Source organism: Mesitornis unicolor, unplaced genomic scaffold (genome assembly GCF_000695765.1).
Source record: "Mesitornis unicolor isolate BGI_N332 unplaced genomic scaffold, ASM69576v1 scaffold30452, whole genome shotgun sequence".
NCBI classification, from domain to species: domain Eukaryota; kingdom Metazoa; phylum Chordata; class Aves; order Mesitornithiformes; family Mesitornithidae; genus Mesitornis; species Mesitornis unicolor.
The window spans coordinates 15,200-37,428 of record NW_010169091.1 but is presented as its reverse complement, the minus strand read 5'-3'; the positions used below and the strand labels follow the sequence as shown (position 1 = coordinate 37,428).

The following is a 22,229-nucleotide window of genomic DNA, read 5'->3' as shown; positions in this document are numbered from 1 at the left end:
AGCTGCATGGAAAAGCAAATAATTTCTTAAAAGTAAACTCAGGCATTGAAATCTGGCAGTCTTCTATTTCCAAGATGTTTCTCAGTACTCAACAGGGAAGGATGACATCTGCAATTTGTTTAATTACTTCTTCTGATCATGTATTCATTGCAAGATCTGGGCTTGATCATCTCCGCACTATTGTCTAAGCAGTTTTCGTGGGATCAGACCATTTTATCTGATACTGTAGATCTCATCCTCATAAAATTAAAACTTCTGAAGACTTTGCAGTATTGTTTTGGCACTCTGTCAGAATCACTCCTGCTGACGTCCTTCCTAGGAGACTTGACTCTAAGTGAGATTATTGCTGGGCAAGGGCTTGCAGTGCTACAAATGAGGTCATTAAATGCAAAGCAAGTTCAAACCCTATGATTTGGCAAAGACCCTTTTGGATAAATAGGCTTACTGCAGTTTTGGAGTCTCCTATTAGGAACATATTCATCATGGATCGTATTGTTAAGCATAAACTGCTGCATTTTTGGTACATTGATTTTAAATATATATTTCAAGGTATTCTGCAGCTGTACTGGGCTGGCTCCAGAGAAGCTCATAAGAACTGAGGTGCAGACTCTGATGTCATGTTTATTCTTAAAATGGTCCTTGTCTGTTACAGTTTCTGCACTTTGAAACTCTGTGTCTTCTAATCTGAGATTAATACATATTAATTTTCTAATACATTTTCCCATATTATATGATATGCATCTATGTAGATTTCTGCAAAATAGCAGACATGGAATGAAAGAACATCTTCAAGATTATCTGTGCCTGAACCCCTTTAATTTGTCTGGTCACTTAGGCATAACAGCAGACAGAACGAAGCTCATAAATTCCATTCTTTATATATTTATACACTGACTCATTTAGAGGCTCCCTGTTGAAAACATCAGTCACCTCAGGACACAGCAGCAACAGACAATTAATGTCACATTTAATGCCAAGTACTCATTAAGGAAAACTAAACAGATGCAAGTGCAGTGAGGCAAACACACTACTGTTTCTCAGACAGTTTAGACACAACATGAAAGGTAAAGCTAAAAATGCTTTTGTATGACTGGATTTCATTTGTCTTCTTGGCCTACATCTAATGTCCACAGCAGTGCCTCATTTAAAAGATATTTCCCTCTGATCCTTACAGTATTAGATTAGAGAATATGGAAGAACCAATTAATGTCTTACCATGTAATCAAAATTCACATACAACAGAAAAGAACAAATTAAAATTTTAAAAGAACAAATAAAAACTTAAATTCCCTTTCTCATACGAAGAGTTTATCCTGCTCAAGTAGCAAGACTCTTTAGCCGGCTCCCCTTGAGACTTTCACCTGTTTTCACAGGTGTGGAGTAAAACACACATTATAAACAGCATGCAAATAAAACAAGGCCAAGGGAATAACCTATCAGGGGGTTGTTCTGGTGTAAAACTGATAAAAAGCAGGACAAAACAGGTTATAAAAGCAGCACAGAAGTGTAAACCTGGGGGTTTTTTTCCTTTAGAAAAAATGTGGGCCCTCTTGGTTCTCATAGGTGCTGCAGCTGTTTCTGCTCACCTGCAGGATCTTTCTTTTGATGGGTAAGAACAGACATCAGGTTTTATATTTGCACAATTTCTTTTGCACGAGCAAAAGCCTTTCAGTTGACTTCTTTGTTTCAAATCCAATCCTTTCCTCTCCTTTCAGGCAGAAGGTGTTTCGTGTGATTCCTCAGAACGATGAGCAGGTGGAACTCATCAATTCCATTGCCAGCAACACGCAGGTAAAAAGCTTGGGGAAGGGGCTATATTGCATTTGCAAGGAACATTTCTCCTTTTGTTCTACTAATATAAATCTTTTAAATAAAATAAAGCTACCTAATCTTGATTCCATTGAAGTCAGCTGGAGTGTTTCTTCAGAAGGAACAGGACAAGGTGATAGAGCTATACAAATACATTCCAATACCTTCTTAGAAAGTCTGGTTAACCCTATCTGAATATCAAAGTGCCCACCCAAATTTATTAATAGAATAAGTTAATTTGAAATGCTGTATTCACCATGGGGTGCTCTCAAGAATGTAGTAGATAAAACATGGAAATTCCAACTACCAGAACCTTTACCATTATAGGCAAAAAATTTTGCTCATGTAAACAAACTAAAAATCTATACTGCCACCAAATTGAACTTTTCTTTGGCCTCCAGTCTCTCATGTCATCTTTTCTTCTCTGACTCTCCTTTAAAGCTTCCTTTCTCTCCAACCAAGCTGCATGTTTCCTACTGACCTTGATGTAGATATATGATGGCACAATGACATGAGGAAAAACAATAAAGACAGCAAATGTGTTTTCAATATTTCCCTTCAGCTTTGATGTTGTAAAATAGCTGTGGGTGACAAAGACACCATTATCTGTAGGATGAAAGGATGGGATTTTTAACAAAGTACAGATGTGGAAAACTGTCATCAACAGGCTAATATAGCACGCTGGAACAGTATTCTGTAGAAGATTATACTACTGAAATGGTGCTGCCAATATTAAGAAAATTAGTATACCATGCTCGCTTTTAAGTGTGTAGTATAAAGGGATTGGGTTTTTTCCTTTTTCTTTTAAGCAATGAATGCCTGAACTACCACTGTTATACAAAGGAATCAGTCAGGACTGATGTAGGAGCATATCCTGGAACAGTCATCTCACTTGAAGACGCATAGTTTACGAATATACCCACCAGCCCCATTACCTCTTACATTCATGAGATGAATGGCTGAAAAGGCATTAGGTTTTCAAACCAGCTTTGCTTCCATTGGCCTTTAATAGAGCGCTAAATCCAGGGGTCTGGAAGCTGACTTTGAAATCTTGAAATAGTAATAGCACTGTTGTTTTGTCCACCCTTGAAATAGTACTAGAACTGTTGTTTGTCCACTCTGAACTGAACATCTTCCAGAGGCACAGGTTCCTCATACCACTCTAGTGAACTGGGTTTTCAAAGCCCTTATTCAGGCAACAGTCTTTTCCAGATGATTTATGTAAAGTATTCATGTAGTGTCCCTCTGCTACTGAGTCAGGAGTCCGTTTCTGTCTAATGCTGATAGGCAAAAACCTCCAACAAAATGTGCACAAAGAAAGAAAGGAATTGTAAAGATAGTTACAGTATTCGTAAGTCTGTATGCACTCAGATGCTGTGGAATACTTGGCATTTGTGAAACTGTCACTGCCATCTCCAGAATAAATATTATAAATATAAATATATTATAAATTGCGGGGCCTAATAAAATCTTCTTAATCAATTTCCAGTTAAAATTTAGGTTGATAATTCTGGCAAGCAAGGTCAGGTCAGAGTAATAGGGTAGGAATGAAATCCAGTGTACTAATCACAGTCAAAATCACCACCACACATACTATATTTACTGTATTTATTTGTTTATGTATTCATTTGGCCTTCTTGCAGGTTGACTTTTGGAAACCAGACTCTGTCACACTGATAAGGCCAAAAATGCAAGTTGATTTCCGAGTTGAAGCTGACAAGACTTTTGAGGTTGAAGATCTTCTGAAAGAAAGTGGAGTGGAGTATAGGTACGTTTGTTCTCATTGCTGTATTTTGAAGAGAAGGAGATTAAATACTGGGGAAAATGTTTTTGATCTTTTCATATTGGCCGACTGATCTTCCTGTCACAAACTTCATTCCTCCTGTGGATGCCTCTACTGGGTTCAGCTATCCTATGGCAGTTCAAATGAACTGTAGCTGCTCTGCATTAAAGGGGTGAGGTGAAATGTTCATAAAGAGGCAGGAAGCAAAGACTTACTACCAGGAATTGCCCCGAGGTAAAAGCTCACCCCAGTACACAAGGCTGGAGTAGGGAGGGGACAAGAAAGATTTCTTGCTACAGACAAAACACAGCAGAGGTCTGGAAAAAGCCAGAAAGCACCCCCCAAAAAAAGCCCCCAAGATGTGTTTGCATGACAGTATCAGGGAACTAAAGCCAGAGAAGGTGAGCCCAAGGGTCACCACAAGTGGCTCCCCACTGCGTTTGCTAAGCTGCAGAAGGACAGCTAGAGGGGCTAAAAAACCCCACAGCTGGTGGCAAAGAGGAGACAGTTGCCAGGTGAAGGGCCAAGGGAGTGGGGAGAACAGATTCAAAGGACAGCCTTGGGCTTACTCAAATCACTCAGGAGATCCATGGCAAGGATTTCTCCAAAGAGAGAGCTCGTAATTGGCCTAAATATATTTTAAGTATATTACCTAGAAATAAAAAACGCCTGAGTTTCCATGACCAACTACAACTGCAGCATAAGTGGAGAGAATAGACCACACTGCCATGTTACACATCCCTGAGAACGAAAGCATTGTAGTGAGTGGCACTAATGGGAAGGTAAGGAGAAAAGAGCAGGACCAGGCAACTGCTTATATTTCCTATCTTCCAGTTGCTATGTAAGCTTTAACTGAGGATGAGAAGTTGACATTTGGCTGCAGTGGAGTGGGGTTGTCTGTCTTCATTGCTCCCTTTGCTCCACCTGAGCTTTGAAAATTGGCTCAACTCAGCTCGATTATCAGGCGTCTTTGATGTGTAATGGACATTCTGGCAACATTAAGTACTCAGGCACTGGACGTCAGTGTTACGTGATTGAATTCTCACGACTTCATTTGGCCAAGTGGAGAGTTTTTGTCTTTCAGCCCCGTTGTTGCTGCCACCAGACCAAACTCCTTCACTGGACACCACACACTTCTCATTAAACATAACTTCTATGATTTGCTAAATCCAAGGATCATCCATTCCTAAACTTGCTGGCTTCATGTTAACCATGTCTAATTTGGATGCCACTGGGTAAACAGAATCTAAAACAACTCTAGAAGAAAAAGGTTTTAATAATGCCCCAGCCCACATCCAGCACAGGAATCCGATTTCAGCAGAATTTCCTCATTGGCAAAGGAGGAGTTACTTTACATGAGTCAGTTTTTCCTACAATACTCAATAACTCCCTCAGGTCCATGCGCAAATCTTTTGATTGCAACAAAGGCCACAGTGTCTGGAAGCCGTCCCTGACAAACTTGAGCGGAGCGTCCTTGTGACAACTCAGGCCGCTATAATTCTTTTGAGGTGCAGCTGCAGCGCCCTGACATCATGTCTGTGTAGCCATCTGCACTGTTTGTTCTGAAGGCACCTCACAAACTGGCCGCCTGCTCTTCTAGCCAAATCACAAATGATCAAGGGCATATCCTGGATGAATAAGATTTATAAGAAAGTTAAGCACTGGAAAAACAAGAGGGCTTCATTTTTCAACAGTCAAGGTTGAAATATAAGCAAAAGGTCCTCGAGAGTCTGCTCAGTGATGAGCTGTGCCTTTATGTCCACCTCAGGGAAAGATGAACAGAAGAGATGCGACCAACCCAGACAGGATGCTGGGGTTTTCTTGCCATTGTGTGTTCTACTTGAATAGGCCCCTTCACACGCAGTAAAGTAGCTTGGAGAATGGATGTCACTTGTCAACAGAGCTCTCAAACTACACCTAAAATTTGGAAGCTTGGTTTGATAAAGAATCTCAACAGGCAAACACCTCTGGTTTGCTGCATGGGAGTGTTACATTGCTGCAGTCTAACTGTCCTCGACTGCCATAAATTCAAGACAAGGCCTTTTTCCCATTGAGGCAGAGGTAACGTGGCAACATGAGGTCAGCCCAGAGCTCACTTTCTATGTACACTCTGTCTCAGCACTGCCATTCTTCCTAAACCACACTGTTGCTACCCTGGAGGTTTGTTACTGTGGGAGTAAGGAAGGAGCTGCTAATTAGGAGGAACCCATTGCTCCTTGCTCATTCTGGTGCCCAGGTTGAGGCAAGAAGTAGGTTGAAACTTGAACCTAATATATCTCCCCATTCCACTTCACAATCCATGTGGCCTTAATTCTGGGAAGACCCTGAAATGTCTACCTGGTGCTTGCATTCGTGCTAAGAAATTGTACGTTTCTCTTTACACTTTTCATGGTGCTTTATTGCAGAGTTCTGATTGACAACCTGCAGGCTGCACTGGATGCCCAGTTTGACAGCAAAGCTCGTACTGCCGGACACAGCTATGAAAAGTACAACAACTGGGAAACGGTAAAGTCCAGAAGTTGATCACTTTATCAGCTCGGTGCCTTAGCCTCTGCAGTCAAAATGGCTTCTGATAGGCTTCCAGACTTCCTCTCTTTTCCTCTTCTGTTCCATCCATTAATATGATAACTCCTTCTCCAATTTTTCCTTCCTCTTCTCCTTTGTTGTTCATTACTGAGTTCATCTGTATAACTCACCCCCCTACACCTATTTCCTCTACTGCTCCCACTGCTGCAAAGACACTCTGCCAGAAATCCAATGACCAGGCTGAAATGCCTCACTACTAATTTGCTCTTTCTTTTTCACTCCTTCTCCCATCTTCTCTGCTAAAACACTTGATCCCATTCCCTGCACAAAATCTAGCTCTTCATCTGCCATCCTCCCTCCTGTTCTCACAGACATGCTCATTTTTCCTGACACATAATCTTGGCCATGTCACTCTCCATGTCTTTGCAGTGGCTCCTTATCATTCATTGCATCACAGTTCTTGTACTTAAAAATATTATCATCTCCCTTTCGAGTTTTTCCTCGCTAAAATCTTTCAATATTTTTTGTGCTGATCGCTGCCCATTACGCACCCGTTACATTTCCAAACAAGAGCATTTGCAGTTCTTCTTCAGGTGGTATCTGTAGAGCTTATACAGAACTAATCAATTTTCTTCCACCAGAACTCTCATTTAAAAAAACCCTCTTCTTTACAAGGCTATTTAAAAATAAGAACAAAAGCTCCTCTGACTCTGCAGAGGTTACTGGCAGGCAAAAACCCACCAACATCCATAATCTCAACCATGATTTCTAGTATTTCCTTGCCAGTTCGCCTAGACATGTCTGCTGTTTCCTGTCTTTTTCTTAGTTCATATGTAACTCTTTGGGCACTAAATGCTTTTTAGTATGGACATGGATTTTTTTTTGTGAGCTTCTGAAGGAATCCTCCAATATTAAGATAATAAAGGCTGTTATTACTTACCTTAAATAATAATAGAATGAAGGAGATACTCTTTCCTGTGCATCTGGCATTGGTGGACTCTTCCTACAAATCCCTGTCATAATTTAAGAATGATAATGAATAAAAGAGCCATGAAACTGGAAAGAAACTGTAAAATATTTAAGGCATTCAATCTACTTAGTTTAACAAGAAAAACAGTTTTCTTATGTTAAGAAAGTTTAAAGGGTGACAAGGTCGTAACTACATAGGGTCAGCATTTAAAGGGTTTTGTAATCCACCAGCCACACACTAGAGATGGGTTTAGGTAAATTCATACTAGAAAATCTTAATTCAGAAATATAGCTCTACTACAAGGAGGAATTAAGTCTTGGAAATCTACAGACTATATTAAATATTGGGTGAAGTTAGGTGCTCAGAAGGACCATTCTGGCTTGAAGTCTGTGAATTAATTAGTCTGGACCCGAGAACAGACACATCATTAAATATAACCTCCTTATTAAACAGATAGCTGCTTGGACTGCTGATATTGCTGCTCAGAACCCAGGGCTTGTCTCTCGCAGTGTAATTGGGCAAACATACGAAGGACGGCCAATGTACCTTCTCAAAGTAAGTGATTTGATTTCTTTGTGCCAGACTTTTCCTCTCTTAATCTCCATGAGATTATGATGTCTATTAAAACACCAATGGTGCTAAGATACTAATATACATTTTGCAGAAAATCAAATAGTTCACTACTATTATGATTTTTTTCAACATTTAAGATTTGTTTTAAAGGGGAATAATGGATTATTAGAAGTTCAGACATATAAATTTAATCACACTCCTGAGAGCTATGAGAATATCACCTACCTTTGTTTTCTCCATCTGTCTGTAAGTGTATTTACTCTAAAAGGATCTATAAATGTCTGTCTCTCTAGCAATAGGCAACAAATTTGTTCGTACCTTCACATATATAATTTTTTGACATAACCCTTATGAATAAACAAGGTACGATGACTTAAATAAAGATGAAAGGATAAAGATTACTTGCTCAAAATTGCACAAGCATTTACAATAACATTTCATTCAAGCAAACAAGATCAACTCGTAGAGACTTTACAGGAAATAAATTAACAGGGCAGAATAATCAAATAATTGTGGGGGGCAGAAGCTTATCTACATTAATAAAAATGAAATTAGTAAGAGTCTATTGTTTTACACAGAATGTTAGCCTTGAAAGATCATTCAGTGCAACCCCTGCCAGAGCAGGATCACCTAGAGTAGGTTGTAGCTTGAATATTATGGTCAGCTACAGCTGAAAGCACTCCATAGATTTCCATTTAATCAAAGAGTGCTATATTTGTATAAAGGTTGACTTTCCAGGTGAGCAAGCTGACTGACTTGTTCTGCATACAAATTATTTTGTTCAAGACCTGTTTTCTTGTGGTTTTTTTTTTCCTTTTCCTAGATGGGAAAAAGTGGTCCAAATAAGAAGGCCATCTTTATGGACTGTGGTTTCCATGCAAGAGAGTGGATCACTCCGGCTTTCTGCCAGTGGTTTGTGAAAGAAGTCAGTAAGCTTAACCATGAAAAGTTTTACAAAATGCAGCTATGTTCAGAATTAAGTGAGCAGCAAGAGTTGAGGCCACTGCAGATTGCCTTTTTACCTCTAAATATCTGTCTGCACATCCCTTCTCTCACCTCTGGTGGTTAGGGTGTAACTACTTAAACCAGATCTTAATGGTTGGACCTGCAATCTTTCAGCAGCTTAAGACTACCTAAAAGCACGCCTAAGAGGTACTGACAGCTGCAGGGGTTACTTACAAAGTCTATAAACTCCTCTTTGCACCTGCAGTCAGAGAAAGGCGAGAGACAAGCAAACAGGTCTAGTAACACTACAAACATAGCCATGCTCTTGACACAGGCACAAGGAGTAGGAAATATCAAAATTCAAGATCACGTCAGAAGGCATCTGAACGCAGGTCAGAACAGCCTTCTTCCTACAGCATCAGGTGCTGTATGCGCTGCAACCACGCTTATTCAGTAAGGCAACAGAGAGGGTGAAAACCTTCCCTCAGCTAAGCACAGCTGAAATGCACCCAAGAGACTATGGATGAAGCTTCCTAAACTCCACTCAGGAAGAGGAAACTCCTTTGAGCTGCCACTCCAAGTTCTACAGAATGGTGTGTAAAACATGAAACCTTATGCAGGAAAGAGCTGCAGAGGTGAAATTAGCCTCACTTCAGGCTGGGATACTTAAGGCCTTGAATTAATTTTATCTCCTTTGCCTTTTCCTTCTCCTCACCACCAATATAAAGCAGGTGGGAGTTATCAAATGCTGCCCAGTCTTCTCTGCAGAGAAAAGGTATATTCCCTCTCAGTGGGCTGCAATCAGTCAACCTAGCAGAACAACTCACTGACTGAATCTCAAATTTTGTAAGAATTCCTGCTTGAAGATTAAAAAAACCAAACCAAAACAAACCCCAAAACAACAAAAAAAGCTCCACAAACCCAGAAGCAGCACATGGGATTTAAAACCCGAAGCCAAAAGTATGTGAGTGAGCCACACTGGCAGAGGCATTGATGGCAAGTACAATCTCAGTCTTAGCAGACAGCCATGCGGTTTTGTGTAGGGAGCAGTGGAAATTCAAAGTGACGTCTCAGTGGAGTCAATGGGAATGTGATTTCATTATCTCCTAATAAGGCTGCAGACAGTATGTGCTGCCATTTTTCTCTCAGCAATTCACGTCACTGCAGCTGTCATTTTCACTGTCTGGTCACTTAATTCATGGGTGTACCTGACACCTGCAGTGGCTCTGCTCACCGCATCCGAGTGTGGGTAGGCAGAAGTGCTTTAAAAGCACACTCTGAGTGTCAGCAGCAGTTTACTTTGGATTGCTTCTAGACATAAAAGTGAAAATAAAAAACAAGCTAGAGAAAACCATGAGCAAGGCGGATTGTTATACGTATCTCCAAAAAAAACCCAAACCTTAAAAAAAAAAAGCCAAACCATGAAAAAGTAAGTTCTAGTGATCTGAAACTGCTTTTCTAGATTCTAAATCCAACCTTTCCACTTGCTAGGTACAGGACAGTAGACGCCTTTCTCCATTGCACTGCTCCCTGTGTTGTCCTTTACATCTGTGTAAAGGAAGTACAGGCACAACATAGTCCTTAGAGGAAATTTCCCTAATCATTGTATGCTCCTTTGACTCTGACATCAATCTGTGAATAAGCATACAAAGTGCCAGGCCATGAGCAAACAGGATATACAGGTTTATGGCAGCAATTCTCATGTTTGTTAGTCAATGTATGTGTCTGGAAACGTGCAGGGAAATACCTGCCTCCTCATGAATATGTGCATCCACAGCATTACGACTGGAAATGCGTAAGGCTGTTCTTTGGAAATATTCTCTATGATTTTGGTTATGATGAAATTTCTCTGCACAACAGATATAAAAAATTAAACCCAGTCCTTTAAGGTGGCAGGATATAGGGAGAATGTATGGACAGGAACATTGCTTTGTCTTTAAACAAAAAGCTGGTAGATGGAAATCTTTTTCCAGCAATTTATTGTCCTGTTCAAAATCAACCTTGCTTTACCATGTAATTTATCTACCAGAATGAGATGGATTTCTAACAGCAGTGTGGTTTGAGTCAGTGTAAACCCTCTAAAGACATGCAATAGCACAGAGCTGCCACCTCACTTGGAGTGACCTGCATGATTTTGCCCACCACATAAATTAATTCCTGATCCAGACCCAGGCCTTTAAATACACACGGGAGATACAGATCTATGGAGGCATCAGCAGCTTTTTCTATTTTTCTCTAACTAGGCTCTTGAGACCTATGGAAAAGATTCTGTCATGACCACACTTCTTAACAGCTTGGACTTCTATGTTCTGCCTGTTCTTAATATTGATGGTTATGTTTACACTTGGACAAATGTAAGTACATTCTTCTTTCTCTAGAAGAGTATTGCTGGAACAGCCAACAGTTAAAACTTTATCTTAGTTTTGATCTGTGCTTCACCATTCTATTTCAGGACCGCATGTGGAGAAAGACACGCTCTAAAAATGCTGGTAGCCTTTGCATTGGTACAGATCCCAACAGGAATTTTAACGCTGGCTGGTGCAGTAGGTGTCTCCTAACAATAGCTGCAAGTGGTCACACAGAGGTGGAGTAGCCAAGATGCTTAATTATGGATTTTCCCTACTTGATGATTAGTCCAGCTCAAGCTTGAGTGAAGACCACCAGTATAGCATTGTGGAGTAGCTTGTGTTCAATTTTTGGAGCAGTTTTGAGCAAAGCCCAGACTTTGGTTACTAGTGTCATCAGGATGTGATGACTACTACTGTGAACATATATATATATATACACACACACACACACACACACACGTGTGCATATATATATACACACACATATATACACTTACACACGTGTATGCACACACACACATATATGCACACATGCTTCTATGAGTTCAGAACAGAAACTGTGTTTTCTTTTGGTTGGTCTTACTCAGTGGAGAGGAGTCTCTTTTGAATGCTTTCCACTTGGCTGTTTCCTGGAAGCATCCTAGAAATGGGGGAGATATGCAAGGATAGGACTGTTAAGTACTGAAGCAAATCAGTATCCCAAATCACTTCTGTAATATAAGGCTCTACGCCAATACTCATGTTCTTTCAACTATACACACTCTACAGGGCGTATTTATTTAATGCTATGCCATGTTGCTCAGTGTCTTAACTATGCAGTAAAATATTATCTCCTCTGACATGGTATGTGTGTCAGTAGGATTTCCAAGGCTTATGTATAAAGTAGTGCAATATGACTCTCCTCACAACCAAGTTTTTCATTAAATACTCATTACATTCAAATTTCCTCCCAGGTATTGGGGCCTCAAAAAAACCCTGTGATTCCACTTACTGTGGCTCTGCACCTGAGTCTGAAAAGGAGACCAAGGCCTTGGCTGATTTTATTCGTGAACATCTTTCTACAATTAAGGCATACTTGACGATTCATTCCTATTCCCAGCTGCTACTGTTTCCTTATTCGTATACTTACAAATTACCATCGGATTACGAGGAACTGGTAAGTCTCTTTGTCATTTTGACATAATGAAAAGAATAAGTAAAAATCATCACTTGCTATTTAGGTCCATTTAACTTCAAGCGGTTGTGTTAACATCTGGAAAGAATCTGTACTGCCAGTTTTTGAAAGTACTTCAGCCTTTCAAAGCAAAACCAAGGGAAACCATGATGGCTTCAAGATAGTTCAAGCACAGGATAAACATATGAGCCTTATTTAATTTCCACATACACCATGAATTTGCCACAAGGTCGGGTTTGTTTTTCAGTCATGCTACGGAGAAATCCACTATGCTGTGCAGCACTCCTGACTCAGGAGGCTGTTTTTTATGTAGCTTTAATACATTACATCGAAACATTATGCCCTGTAAGTCAAGCTAACAGCTTGATAGATTGTAGTAACCATTAAATGACTGAACTGGTATCATCACCAGCAGACAAGGGTCTCTGCCTACCCCTTTGAACCTCAGCTCTCACTGAAGTGAAATGGTGAAACTCCTACCGATACAGGTTCAGGAAAAGGAGGAGGTTGTCAAAAGTATAATTAAAAACAGTTAGATACAAAACAGATTAAAGTTTTGGTTCTGAGGCCTTTCTAAACAGGCCTGGGTTCAAACACTCCTTTTATTTTGGAGAGGAGAGGATGAATGTGGTGTTTTAAAGGACATCACCTCATTTATTCATCCTAGAGAAAGTCCACAACCTAATGGCATTTAAGTAAGATAACAACAGTCTGGAATACATTTTTTTTAATCCTTAAAAGCAGAGAGAGGGGTTAAAACTATTAAATGTGTATAAAAGTTGTAAACATTTGTTAAGGCCAAAAACCAACAATCATGAATAATAAAATTACTTCAGTTCTCTGGCATATTGGCAACTTAGAAGCTGTTGGCAAGGAAAACAGCATAGCAAAACAAAACAAACAAATCTTGATTCTCCCTCTTTCCTGGATGCTGCCAAAAGTCCAAGGCAACAGCACTGTGTGTTGCTCTGCTGGGCAGGTTTGACATGTTTATGAGTGCTCCCAAGTAGATGTCACGATTCTGAAACACAAATATCAACCGGGGCCAACAGCGAAGTTGCATGTTACGTTTTTTTACAGCTTAAAAGAAAGGATGAAATTAAGATAAAGATTTTGTTTTCCTAATTTATATCTCAGAAGTTTTTAGCTGTAATTATTGCAGGGAACTGTAATAATTTATTGTCTTCAGTTTTTACAAAAGCTGCACATTTCACACATTGCACTTCAGTCTAAAGTAATAAAACAGAAGACCCTTGAAGCTGCTTTGTTGTCAAGACCACAAAGTTCCCATGTGTTAAAAATTTGTACGACATTCTGCCCAATTTTTTGAATCAAGAGCAAACGTGGTGAAACATAACTAAAAGGACAGCACGTTTCAGACAGTATTAAATGGAAAACGTTTACATTGACAGCTCGTTATTAAAAGAATCTTTAACAATAAGAATGTGTGGGCTTTTCTAGGTTATCGACTTCTTTTATCAAATTAAAAATTTATATCAGCAATATTCTATTCTAATACACAGTAAAAATTAACAAATCACCCATACTAAATTTCTACAATTTTTATCAATAAAACTCTCTTTTTCTGCCATAGAGGACAATTCTGCTGCTACCGTTCATCATAAAAAATAAATAGCTCAGGAATGCAGGCTGTACACTTCCCTTCAACCATTTTATTTTGCTTTGTAGGTTACCCTTTCCAACATCACTTTATCCTATATTTTAAATCGGGCACACTGATCCCAGAGGGAGTTCCTTTATTTTCCACTACAAAGCAATCACAAATCTCACCACCATGACAAGATGACCTTACGAGTGTTTTTCACATCTTAATTAAGGGAAAATATTTCCTCTGTTGGTGATCCCAACAAAAAGACAGCAGGATCCCAGAGGTGTTCGACTTGTGCAGTATCTGATTTTAACAAGCGAAGACTTCTGCCCAAAAATCCTTCTTTTGGAGGATCAGATCAGAGTATCACCCAATCAACACTGCCTGTACTTGGGATAATTAAACAGAAAGGGCCTAATTCACTCCCATGTCAATGAATAAATAGAAAGACTGACTTCAACAGGCTCTGGGTCAGGTTCGAAAGTGCAGCTTTTCAAGTTACTTCAAATAACTAAAACGCATTCATTTAAGCTGTGACTAAAGAAAACTTAAGATTTTCAATCAACTTGCTTGAAATGAGACAGATACAAGAAGAGGTATTATTTTCTATGCCAATTGTTGTGTTTCATGCCTAAAAGTTGTGTCTAGATTTAGAATCTAGAGAAATGCTGAAGAATGAGAATCTCAACTTTTAATAGAAATTGTTTGAGCAAATAAAAGGCCCATAAATCACTGTGCAAATGAAGAAGCAAAATTTATAGCGCCATTATCTTATCTTAGATGTTATTTTTACTCTGACAGTTCTAATAAATTAAAGGAAACATAGTTGCAGTTTCTTATCTCTTTCAGTGAGCAACTGGACATGTGCTTAAACAAACCCTCTCATGTCTGCTTATCATTAACAGCGTTTTGTTCCATTGTATTTAATGAAAGGTAGCATAATACCGTGAGGCTTATATTGCATTCCCGTGCCAGAGGTGTAGAAGGTGACAAATTTGAGACTGAAGACACTAAGTCTGCAGAAGAGAAAGATACAGAGAACGCTTGTACCTTCCTTTCCTGCAAGCGTACTGAACAGCGTGTCCTTGGGGCTCAAAAGGCTCTCTGTGCACAGCCTCAAGAAATCACCAGAGGCATAAAACTGTTCTGGTTTTGGTTTCTCAGGTAGAGCAGTGCACTCTGAGAATCCCAGACATCCTCTATGCTCCACTGCATTGCCATAGCAAATCAGAACAACCTCAAAGTTACTGTAACTTACTGTGAGCTGAGGATTAGAACAATCTCTCAGCCACCCCCAGCACTGGGGTGTAAAACATGAGAAGAGGCACACATGTCCCTTCCTTCCCACAACTTCCCACTCTTCTCCTTAGATGGAAGAGGAGCCCTGAGGATCTCAGCCTCCACAACTCACAAGGATTTTCCCCAAACTTTTCTCCCTTTATTCAGGGTTGTTGTTTTGCTTCCCCCCTTCCCCATCACCACCTCCTGGGGTGTTGCACGAAACTTTCACTGTTATCCAGACAACACTTGAACAACAAAAACACCCAAGGCAGGAAAATCTAGGTCAGGAATTTCTCAGAAGTTACACAATATTCTTGTGATGACACTCAAAAGAAATATGCACTCCTTTTGGTACATCACATTTTGCCTGCTTCATAATCTTCTTGACTCATTCTTTACTATACCCTGGAGTATTACCCTGCACGCAGATTAGACACTTGAATCCATCTCCTACAGAGAACAGAAGCATTAGATTTTCACAATTAAAAAAAGTGCTTGGCAAGTCCAGTATCTCCACATCCCAAAAAGGTTCTTTTCATCTTTATTTTACTTTTCATATTTTTGCCCTTTTGCAGTAAAGATCTCTGTATTTAACCACACTTTTCATAAACAGTTCAGCCCACATTTTTTAATTAGTTCGTATTTTGGCCTTAGCTTCCTATGAGGCCACCCTATGCTATCCTCATTTTCAGCAGACACAACTAGCTTTATCAGTTCTTGTTTGAATTGGCTCTGAACTAGGATTTGATAGAGCAGAGGAATGTGCATCGTGCCCTTCCTTCCTTTCCAGGTTCAATTCCATCCCTCAGCTAAACAACAAACTCAGCACTAAATACATGTCTGCAGCCAGCTCGTACTCATTGTCAGATTAATGTATGTGCATTATTACAGTTTGGCAGGCTGCAGAATACTGTATTATTTACTACCCAAGATAATTTTCTAGACACAGGATTCCAGTTCATATTGCTTGAATGCATGCTGGCCACATAGCTTACTGTTTCAGCTCACCAAAATTCACTTTCCATATCGGGTTGGTCTGGCATGCCATTTCCTCTTGAGTGCTTAAAACAGGATAAAGTAGAAAGTGGAGTTATGCCCAGAGTGTGCAGCCTGCAATAAGAGCAAATTTCAAATACACTGCATGACTTTGTGAATATCAGTCTGATTATTTAACCTTATTCCTGGGAGCAAACTCTTTTCACGCTGACTTTATTCCTGATTGTGTATATGAAGACCTGTGGGTTAGAATTCTTGAAGAGCAAAAATCCTGCCATCTAAGAGACTCAAATATACCAATGAGGAGTTGCAGCCTACGCTGCTGTTGTACCTGTGCTGTTGCAAACTCCTGTGGTTGTACTACCTGTTACAAGTAAATACTGCTGACATCAACCAGGAAGCACAACCAAGAGGAAAGTGGGCTCTGTACTGTCAGTCTTATCATTGTGAAAAAGGTGTTTTCAGTAGCGGCATCTTCCAGATGAAGCTCATGCATGAATCTGGCTGAAAGACAAGAGTCTCCAGCAGGTGTAGGGCACAGTCACCTTAACTCAGTCATGCTGGAAACCCCATCAGCAGGGATTGATTTATTAAACACTCTGCAAGACTGCCACAGAGAAACAGGCTTGCAAAGCGAAAAAGAGGCATCATGAAGTCCTCCATGTGGCTGGATTTCCTGGGATCTTGGGGGATATGCTTAACCATGAGCAACATCAGAACAGCGAACTAAATTACACGTCGGCCATGGACTCTTTAGAGGGAGTCTGTTTTTACTGGCAAAACAGGAAGCCTCAGAAGTTTAGCTTCACTAGGCTAAAGCTAACTTTGCCAATATCACATTTTCAGACTTTCATTACAAAGGAAGTTGAGGGACGCTTAAATAGCACATGAGACTGAGGTGAAGTGAAAATACAGTTTTCAGCCTCAGGCAAACCAGTTTGCAGTCCAGCGAGGGAAGAGAGCAAGAGGTCCAGTCAACCAGCGAAAAGGCTTCTCCAGATCACATCAGGCTGTGAAGGCAAAGGGAGTTGTCCGCATGCAGAAGCTGCACACTCAGTATCCCTGAAATGTTTCTAAACAGCCAGGATTTGCTGGCAAATCTAGTACCTGATGATACAAAAGTACAATGAGGGAAACGCTCCTAAAAAATTACCTATTAACAGACAGAAGTCTCTTAGCCTGATAATTTATCTTGTTAGTACAAAACTCCAGATGTGGTGAGAAAGAGAAGCCGCTAACGTATCTTCCATTAAAAGCTAATAACTGAAAAAACAGGTTTAAAGGTTGTGAATTATGTAAGATAATGGCAACTGAGAACACAACTCTGCCGTCTCCCCAGGCCACGCACTCTGTGCGCAAGATCAAGCAAAATATTGGTAATTGCTGTGTAAACACAGGTGGGCGACGAGCGCAGGGAATACCACCCTCTGCTGAAATGACTGGCTCTGCGAGTTCAGCTGCAAGTCAGGAGCTGAAAAGCCATTTCTGCTCCCAGATACCAGGCATTTATTGGGAGTTATTTCTAGGACTTCAGGGCGCCAGTCGTTTCTCTGCTATTATAACTCTCAGCAAAATTTTCCTTGCAAGAGAGGGATTCTTAACAGTAAAAAAAAACCAAACAAACCACAACAATTCAGTTAAGCCGGTTACGCAAAGAGATCTAGAAAATAACTCAACAGCAAAGAGTATCCTCAAAGGTCAAAAAGATAGCGATGTTTCTCCTTGCAGCTGTATTCCAAATAACATCCAGGCTTGAAAATGCAAACCACTTTTCAAAAGCTAAATATCACTTTCCCTTTTGGAAAATGCTAAGCATTATTTATATAACTGTGCATAAATCTCCATGTTATTGCCTTTTGGGTTTGAATAATTGTTTTGAATAATTTTATTTAAAAAAAAATCCTCGTATTTTGTATTTATACTCACAAGTATTAACTTAATTTTTATTGTTCCTGTTGGTTTATGTTGTATTATCTTTATTAAGAGGTGACTTTAGTTCCCATAAAGTTGAAATATTTTCTTTACCTTTAGGTTTTGGACTATAAATTAGGAAAGTAAATGGCAGAGAGTTACTTAAAGGAAAAAAATAAATCAGATATCCAAACTTCTGATGAAGTTTCATTTCATGACAAAGTCATGAATGCTCAGTCGTGTTTTTCACTTAGAGTCATTTAAAATACTGCCTCGATCTCCAACCCAGAGAGCTTGAGGAAGTTGTTCATTTGGGTTCCAGGCTCTTAACAGCTGGAAATCTCAACTGCTCTTTCTACAAATCTCTCTTTTTACAACTTCCTGGGCAATAATAAAACATCCCCCAGGTGATCAGACTTCCTGACATGCTTTTTCTTGTATCTGTTCTGGTATGATTTGAAGCCATCATTTGGCAGCTGGGTGAAAGGAATGCCCCATTCTTCCCAAAGAGCAGCTCTACTCTTCTGTTGTCCCCACCATGCGGTTTAGTAGAGACAGAACAAATAGCAGTTACCAATAGGTCCATACATAGTATCAGACTATCTTTACAAACTGAATTTCCACTTTGCATACATGTGAAAAGAGGAAGAACCAGTTTACACTTCAAAATTCATCTACTATTGAGAGAAGGTTTGACTCAATCTCAGCTGCTGATTAAATGTATGTATTATAAACAAAAGATGACCGAAGAAAACATGGTATCACTGGTAGATAGTTGACCCCAACCTCCACAATTCCCTCAACATGCATGAACAATTATCATGGATTTTAGAAAAATCAACTTGTTAAGGGATTAAAAAAGCCCAACCAAAAAAAAGCCAACCAAAAAACTCATCACTGAAAAGAGCTCAGCTACACCAATTGCTCTGAATCCAAGGTTTTGAAATGCAAAGCAGCAACATTATTCCTAGAATCACTTGTGTCTGGACAGCAGAGAGATCAGAAACCGAAACCCACATTCTGGTACAGCCAATGTTACAGATGGAAGGACAAACTTCAAATATTCTTTGGTCTGTCTTGTTTAAATATTCTCAATGTGCTAAATGACCACAAACCCCTACAGCAAACTCCCATAACCAGGATATTCAACAGCCAGCATTTGGGAATGAGGGAACACTTGCAATTCTGCAATAAAGTAGTTTGCCCATGCTAATATAAACATATTTTAGTGCTGTTTAGAAGCTGAGAAAGCTCTCCCACTTAACGAAGGTTTTCTAAACACATTGTACAATACGCCTTTTTTGAGTAATTCACAGGAGCAATTGAAGCACAAGGATGAACAGGGAATATTTTACAATATATCTTCCAGTAGGAAGTAAGCCAGAGCAGTAACCTGCAGAAAAAAAAGAAGGGGCTTGAGGAAATGCCTGGAATAGTAAGCCCTTCAGCTGCAAGCTATAAAGATCGATATGGCAACCCATTGCTCATTCTTACACTGAACATCTGCTTTCAAAAATCATTCATATATATCATCTGTTAGTAACAGTTTTCATGTTTTATTAGCAACATGTTGTCTAATGAAGAACTGGAAAAGCCACACATCCCAAAGAAAAGTCTGTAATTTTCCTTAATGCAAACATACACAGCTTCATTGATGGGCCTGATCCAACTCTCATTGAAATCAGTGGGAGTTGAATGAGTCCCTCTGTGCACAGGAAATGAATTTAAATTAATGAGCCTACATATGGTTCCAAGGTAATTTATGCTTTTTTCTGGCTGTTAATATTTATAAGACCTTAATCTGCTTCCACTTTTATCAGCGCTCAACTCCACTGACTAAGCTGACTCGACTCGGAATTTATAGCTGCACGAATAGTAGGAAAAGAAAGGCTGTTGTATGCTCGCAATTAACTGTACCAAGTCGTTACTATTCTCTAAAATTCTCTTATCTCTAAATAAGATTCCTTTTTTAGTTTTAATCTTGTACAAGTTTCTTCAAAGTACAGAAAATCCTGTTACCTACTGTCCCCTTACCTATCCAGGTTATCCCGCCCTGTAAACCAGGCTGTACATCAGCAGAGCAAGGCACAGACTGGCCTATACTCCACTACAGCTTGGAGAACGAGCTCTGTACTGATCAGCTCCTTCCACAACAAGAAAAGCTGTGCCTTGTCAGCTACTGACATCTAGTCCTTCTGAGAGGTGAACAACAGCTTGCCAATGAAAACTTCTCAGGCATGGCTTTTCAGTTTAGTCAACACTGTGTTTGCTTAGGTTCACTCAGAAAGCTTCTGAAAATCTGCATTTATCATCCTTCTTTTCCTACAGAATTCCATTGCTAGTGCTGCATCCAAACAGCTGGCCACTTTGTACAACACCAAATATACATTCGGCCCTGGAGCGACTACAATCTGTAAGTACTGGCCTAAACACGCTAGCCATCTCTAAGTGCTACTAAGACTGTCAAATGCAGTTTTCTACTGATTCTCATTCCTCTTCTTAAGTAGTCCCCTTCTTTCTTCTCATGCACATACTCTGAGGTATATATGGAATCTGTCATTTCCAAAATATGGGGTGATATATTCCTTAAGGACCCCAGGGAGTGTGTGACTCCCTGAAGGATAAACTGATGTGGGAAAGTGTTTAAGAATTCATGTGCATAGCACGAATTCCTAAACCATGGACAGCTTAGACTTAAACATAAAAATTTTGAGCTGAGATTTTCAGCATTTTCAGGATATCTGAGTCAGAGTGAAAAGACGATGTGAATCCTGAAGAATGGCTTCGGCCACTCTGGCAACACAGACAATGACTTCTTGTCTTTTGCATTACAGTCTGAGAAACGTACGGCTCACAGTCCCGCTCTCGGGAACTCGGCTGTCAGGACACAGCCTTCGCAGTGCCAAAACCCAAACTGAGGCTGCCAAATCTAGCCTTCTGGACCTTCGATATCTCCTATATTAAACAACATAAATATGGAAACGAATCTCTTTTCCCTATTTCTCTTAGCTTTAACAACAACAACAATAACGACAATGACAATAATAATAATAACCAAAGGAGAACAGTTTCTCTCAATTTTTAGAATATTTATGGAAATTTTTTCTTTTAAAGTGTTTTGGTAATGCTTAGTATTTCGGGAGGCTCCTTCCTTTGAGAAGAGACTGCCTTCATTGTACCAAAGAACTGGAAAGGGAAGGTATCACTTGTCCAGAAGAAAAAGATGGAGCTGCTATCCCAGACCTGCAGTTCTTTCAGATCTCTGTCAACCTCAAAAAGCCACCCAGTGAGAGTATATTTGCTTCAGCTACCAAATCTTTCTGGACAACCCCAGACAAGCATGCCATTTTCCTGTTCCTTAGATGTTACCCCCATGGCCTCCCCAAAATATTGACAAGGAGGGAGCACTTTAGCTGGTTTGCATTTGCTTGTGTGCATCAGCTGGAACAAAGCTCAGAAATGGCCTAAAATCACAGAAGCTTTTCCAGGAGCAGGAGAAATCAGTCAACTCGCCGAATACTCCGTTTTATCTGTCCTTTCTGCATTTCTGGCTGCGTGACTTGGTTCCAAAATACGTCACGTTTCAATGCATAGCCACGCTTTTCCAGTTAAGCTTTGTTTTATTTCTTTACCAACAGACCCTGCGGCAGGGGGCTCTGACGACTGGGCTTACGATCAAGGCATCAAGTACGCTTTCACGTTTGAGCTCCGAGACACTGGGAGATACGGTTTTATGCTCCCCGAGTCTCAGATCAAGCCAACCTGTGAAGAAACACTCCTTGCTGTTAAATATATTGCCAATTATGTCCTCGAGCACTTGTATTAGAATGGAGTTCTAAAAACTTCTATTAAAGAAGGTTTTGTTCAAAGATACCTTGCTTTTTATTCTTCCCTAACAATAGTTTTTTATTTCTTTTGACTTAATGTTCCTAGTCACATCCTTAGTCCATCAGAGGTCAATAAAACGACAAGTTTTTCAAGAAAAATTATGTATTTCAAGACAACTGATATAGTCGGGGGGGGGAGTCTAAAAAGAAAGAGCACAAGAAGCTTAATCAACTTAAGGTAAAGGTTGCCTTAATGATTAAAATTATCTTAATTTAATCCAGAGGAGACGGGCAGAGCATTAGAACTTATGCAGCCTGAATGCTGAACAGAGTGAAGACAGCTAGGAGATCCGTATAAATGCACCTAACAGCAACAGTAGCAAGGAAAAGTTCACATCACTTCTAAAATTATGTGATATGCTCTTGTGAATGTTCTCAAAACCCACCCTGGATCTGCCCCATCACTGAAAGCTGGTT

At 39.9% G+C, this 22,229-nt stretch overlaps 1 protein-coding gene across 1 annotated transcript; it reads left to right on the top strand.

The window, feature by feature from the left end:
• Nucleotides 1-1,538: 1,538 nt before the first annotated feature.
• CPB1 (carboxypeptidase B1 (tissue)) lies at nucleotides 1,539-21,763 on the top strand. Its single transcript, XM_010179254.1, has 11 exons — nucleotides 1,539-1,609; nucleotides 1,716-1,791; nucleotides 3,453-3,577; nucleotides 5,998-6,097; nucleotides 7,542-7,643; nucleotides 8,485-8,586; nucleotides 10,850-10,960; nucleotides 11,059-11,149; nucleotides 11,908-12,110; nucleotides 20,254-20,338; nucleotides 21,564-21,763. Exons 1-11 carry the CDS (start codon nucleotides 1,539-1,541, stop codon nucleotides 21,749-21,751), a joined length of 1,254 nt encoding a protein of 417 aa, XP_010177556.1. The 3' UTR covers nucleotides 21,752-21,763.
• Nucleotides 21,764-22,229: the final 466 nt, after the last annotated feature.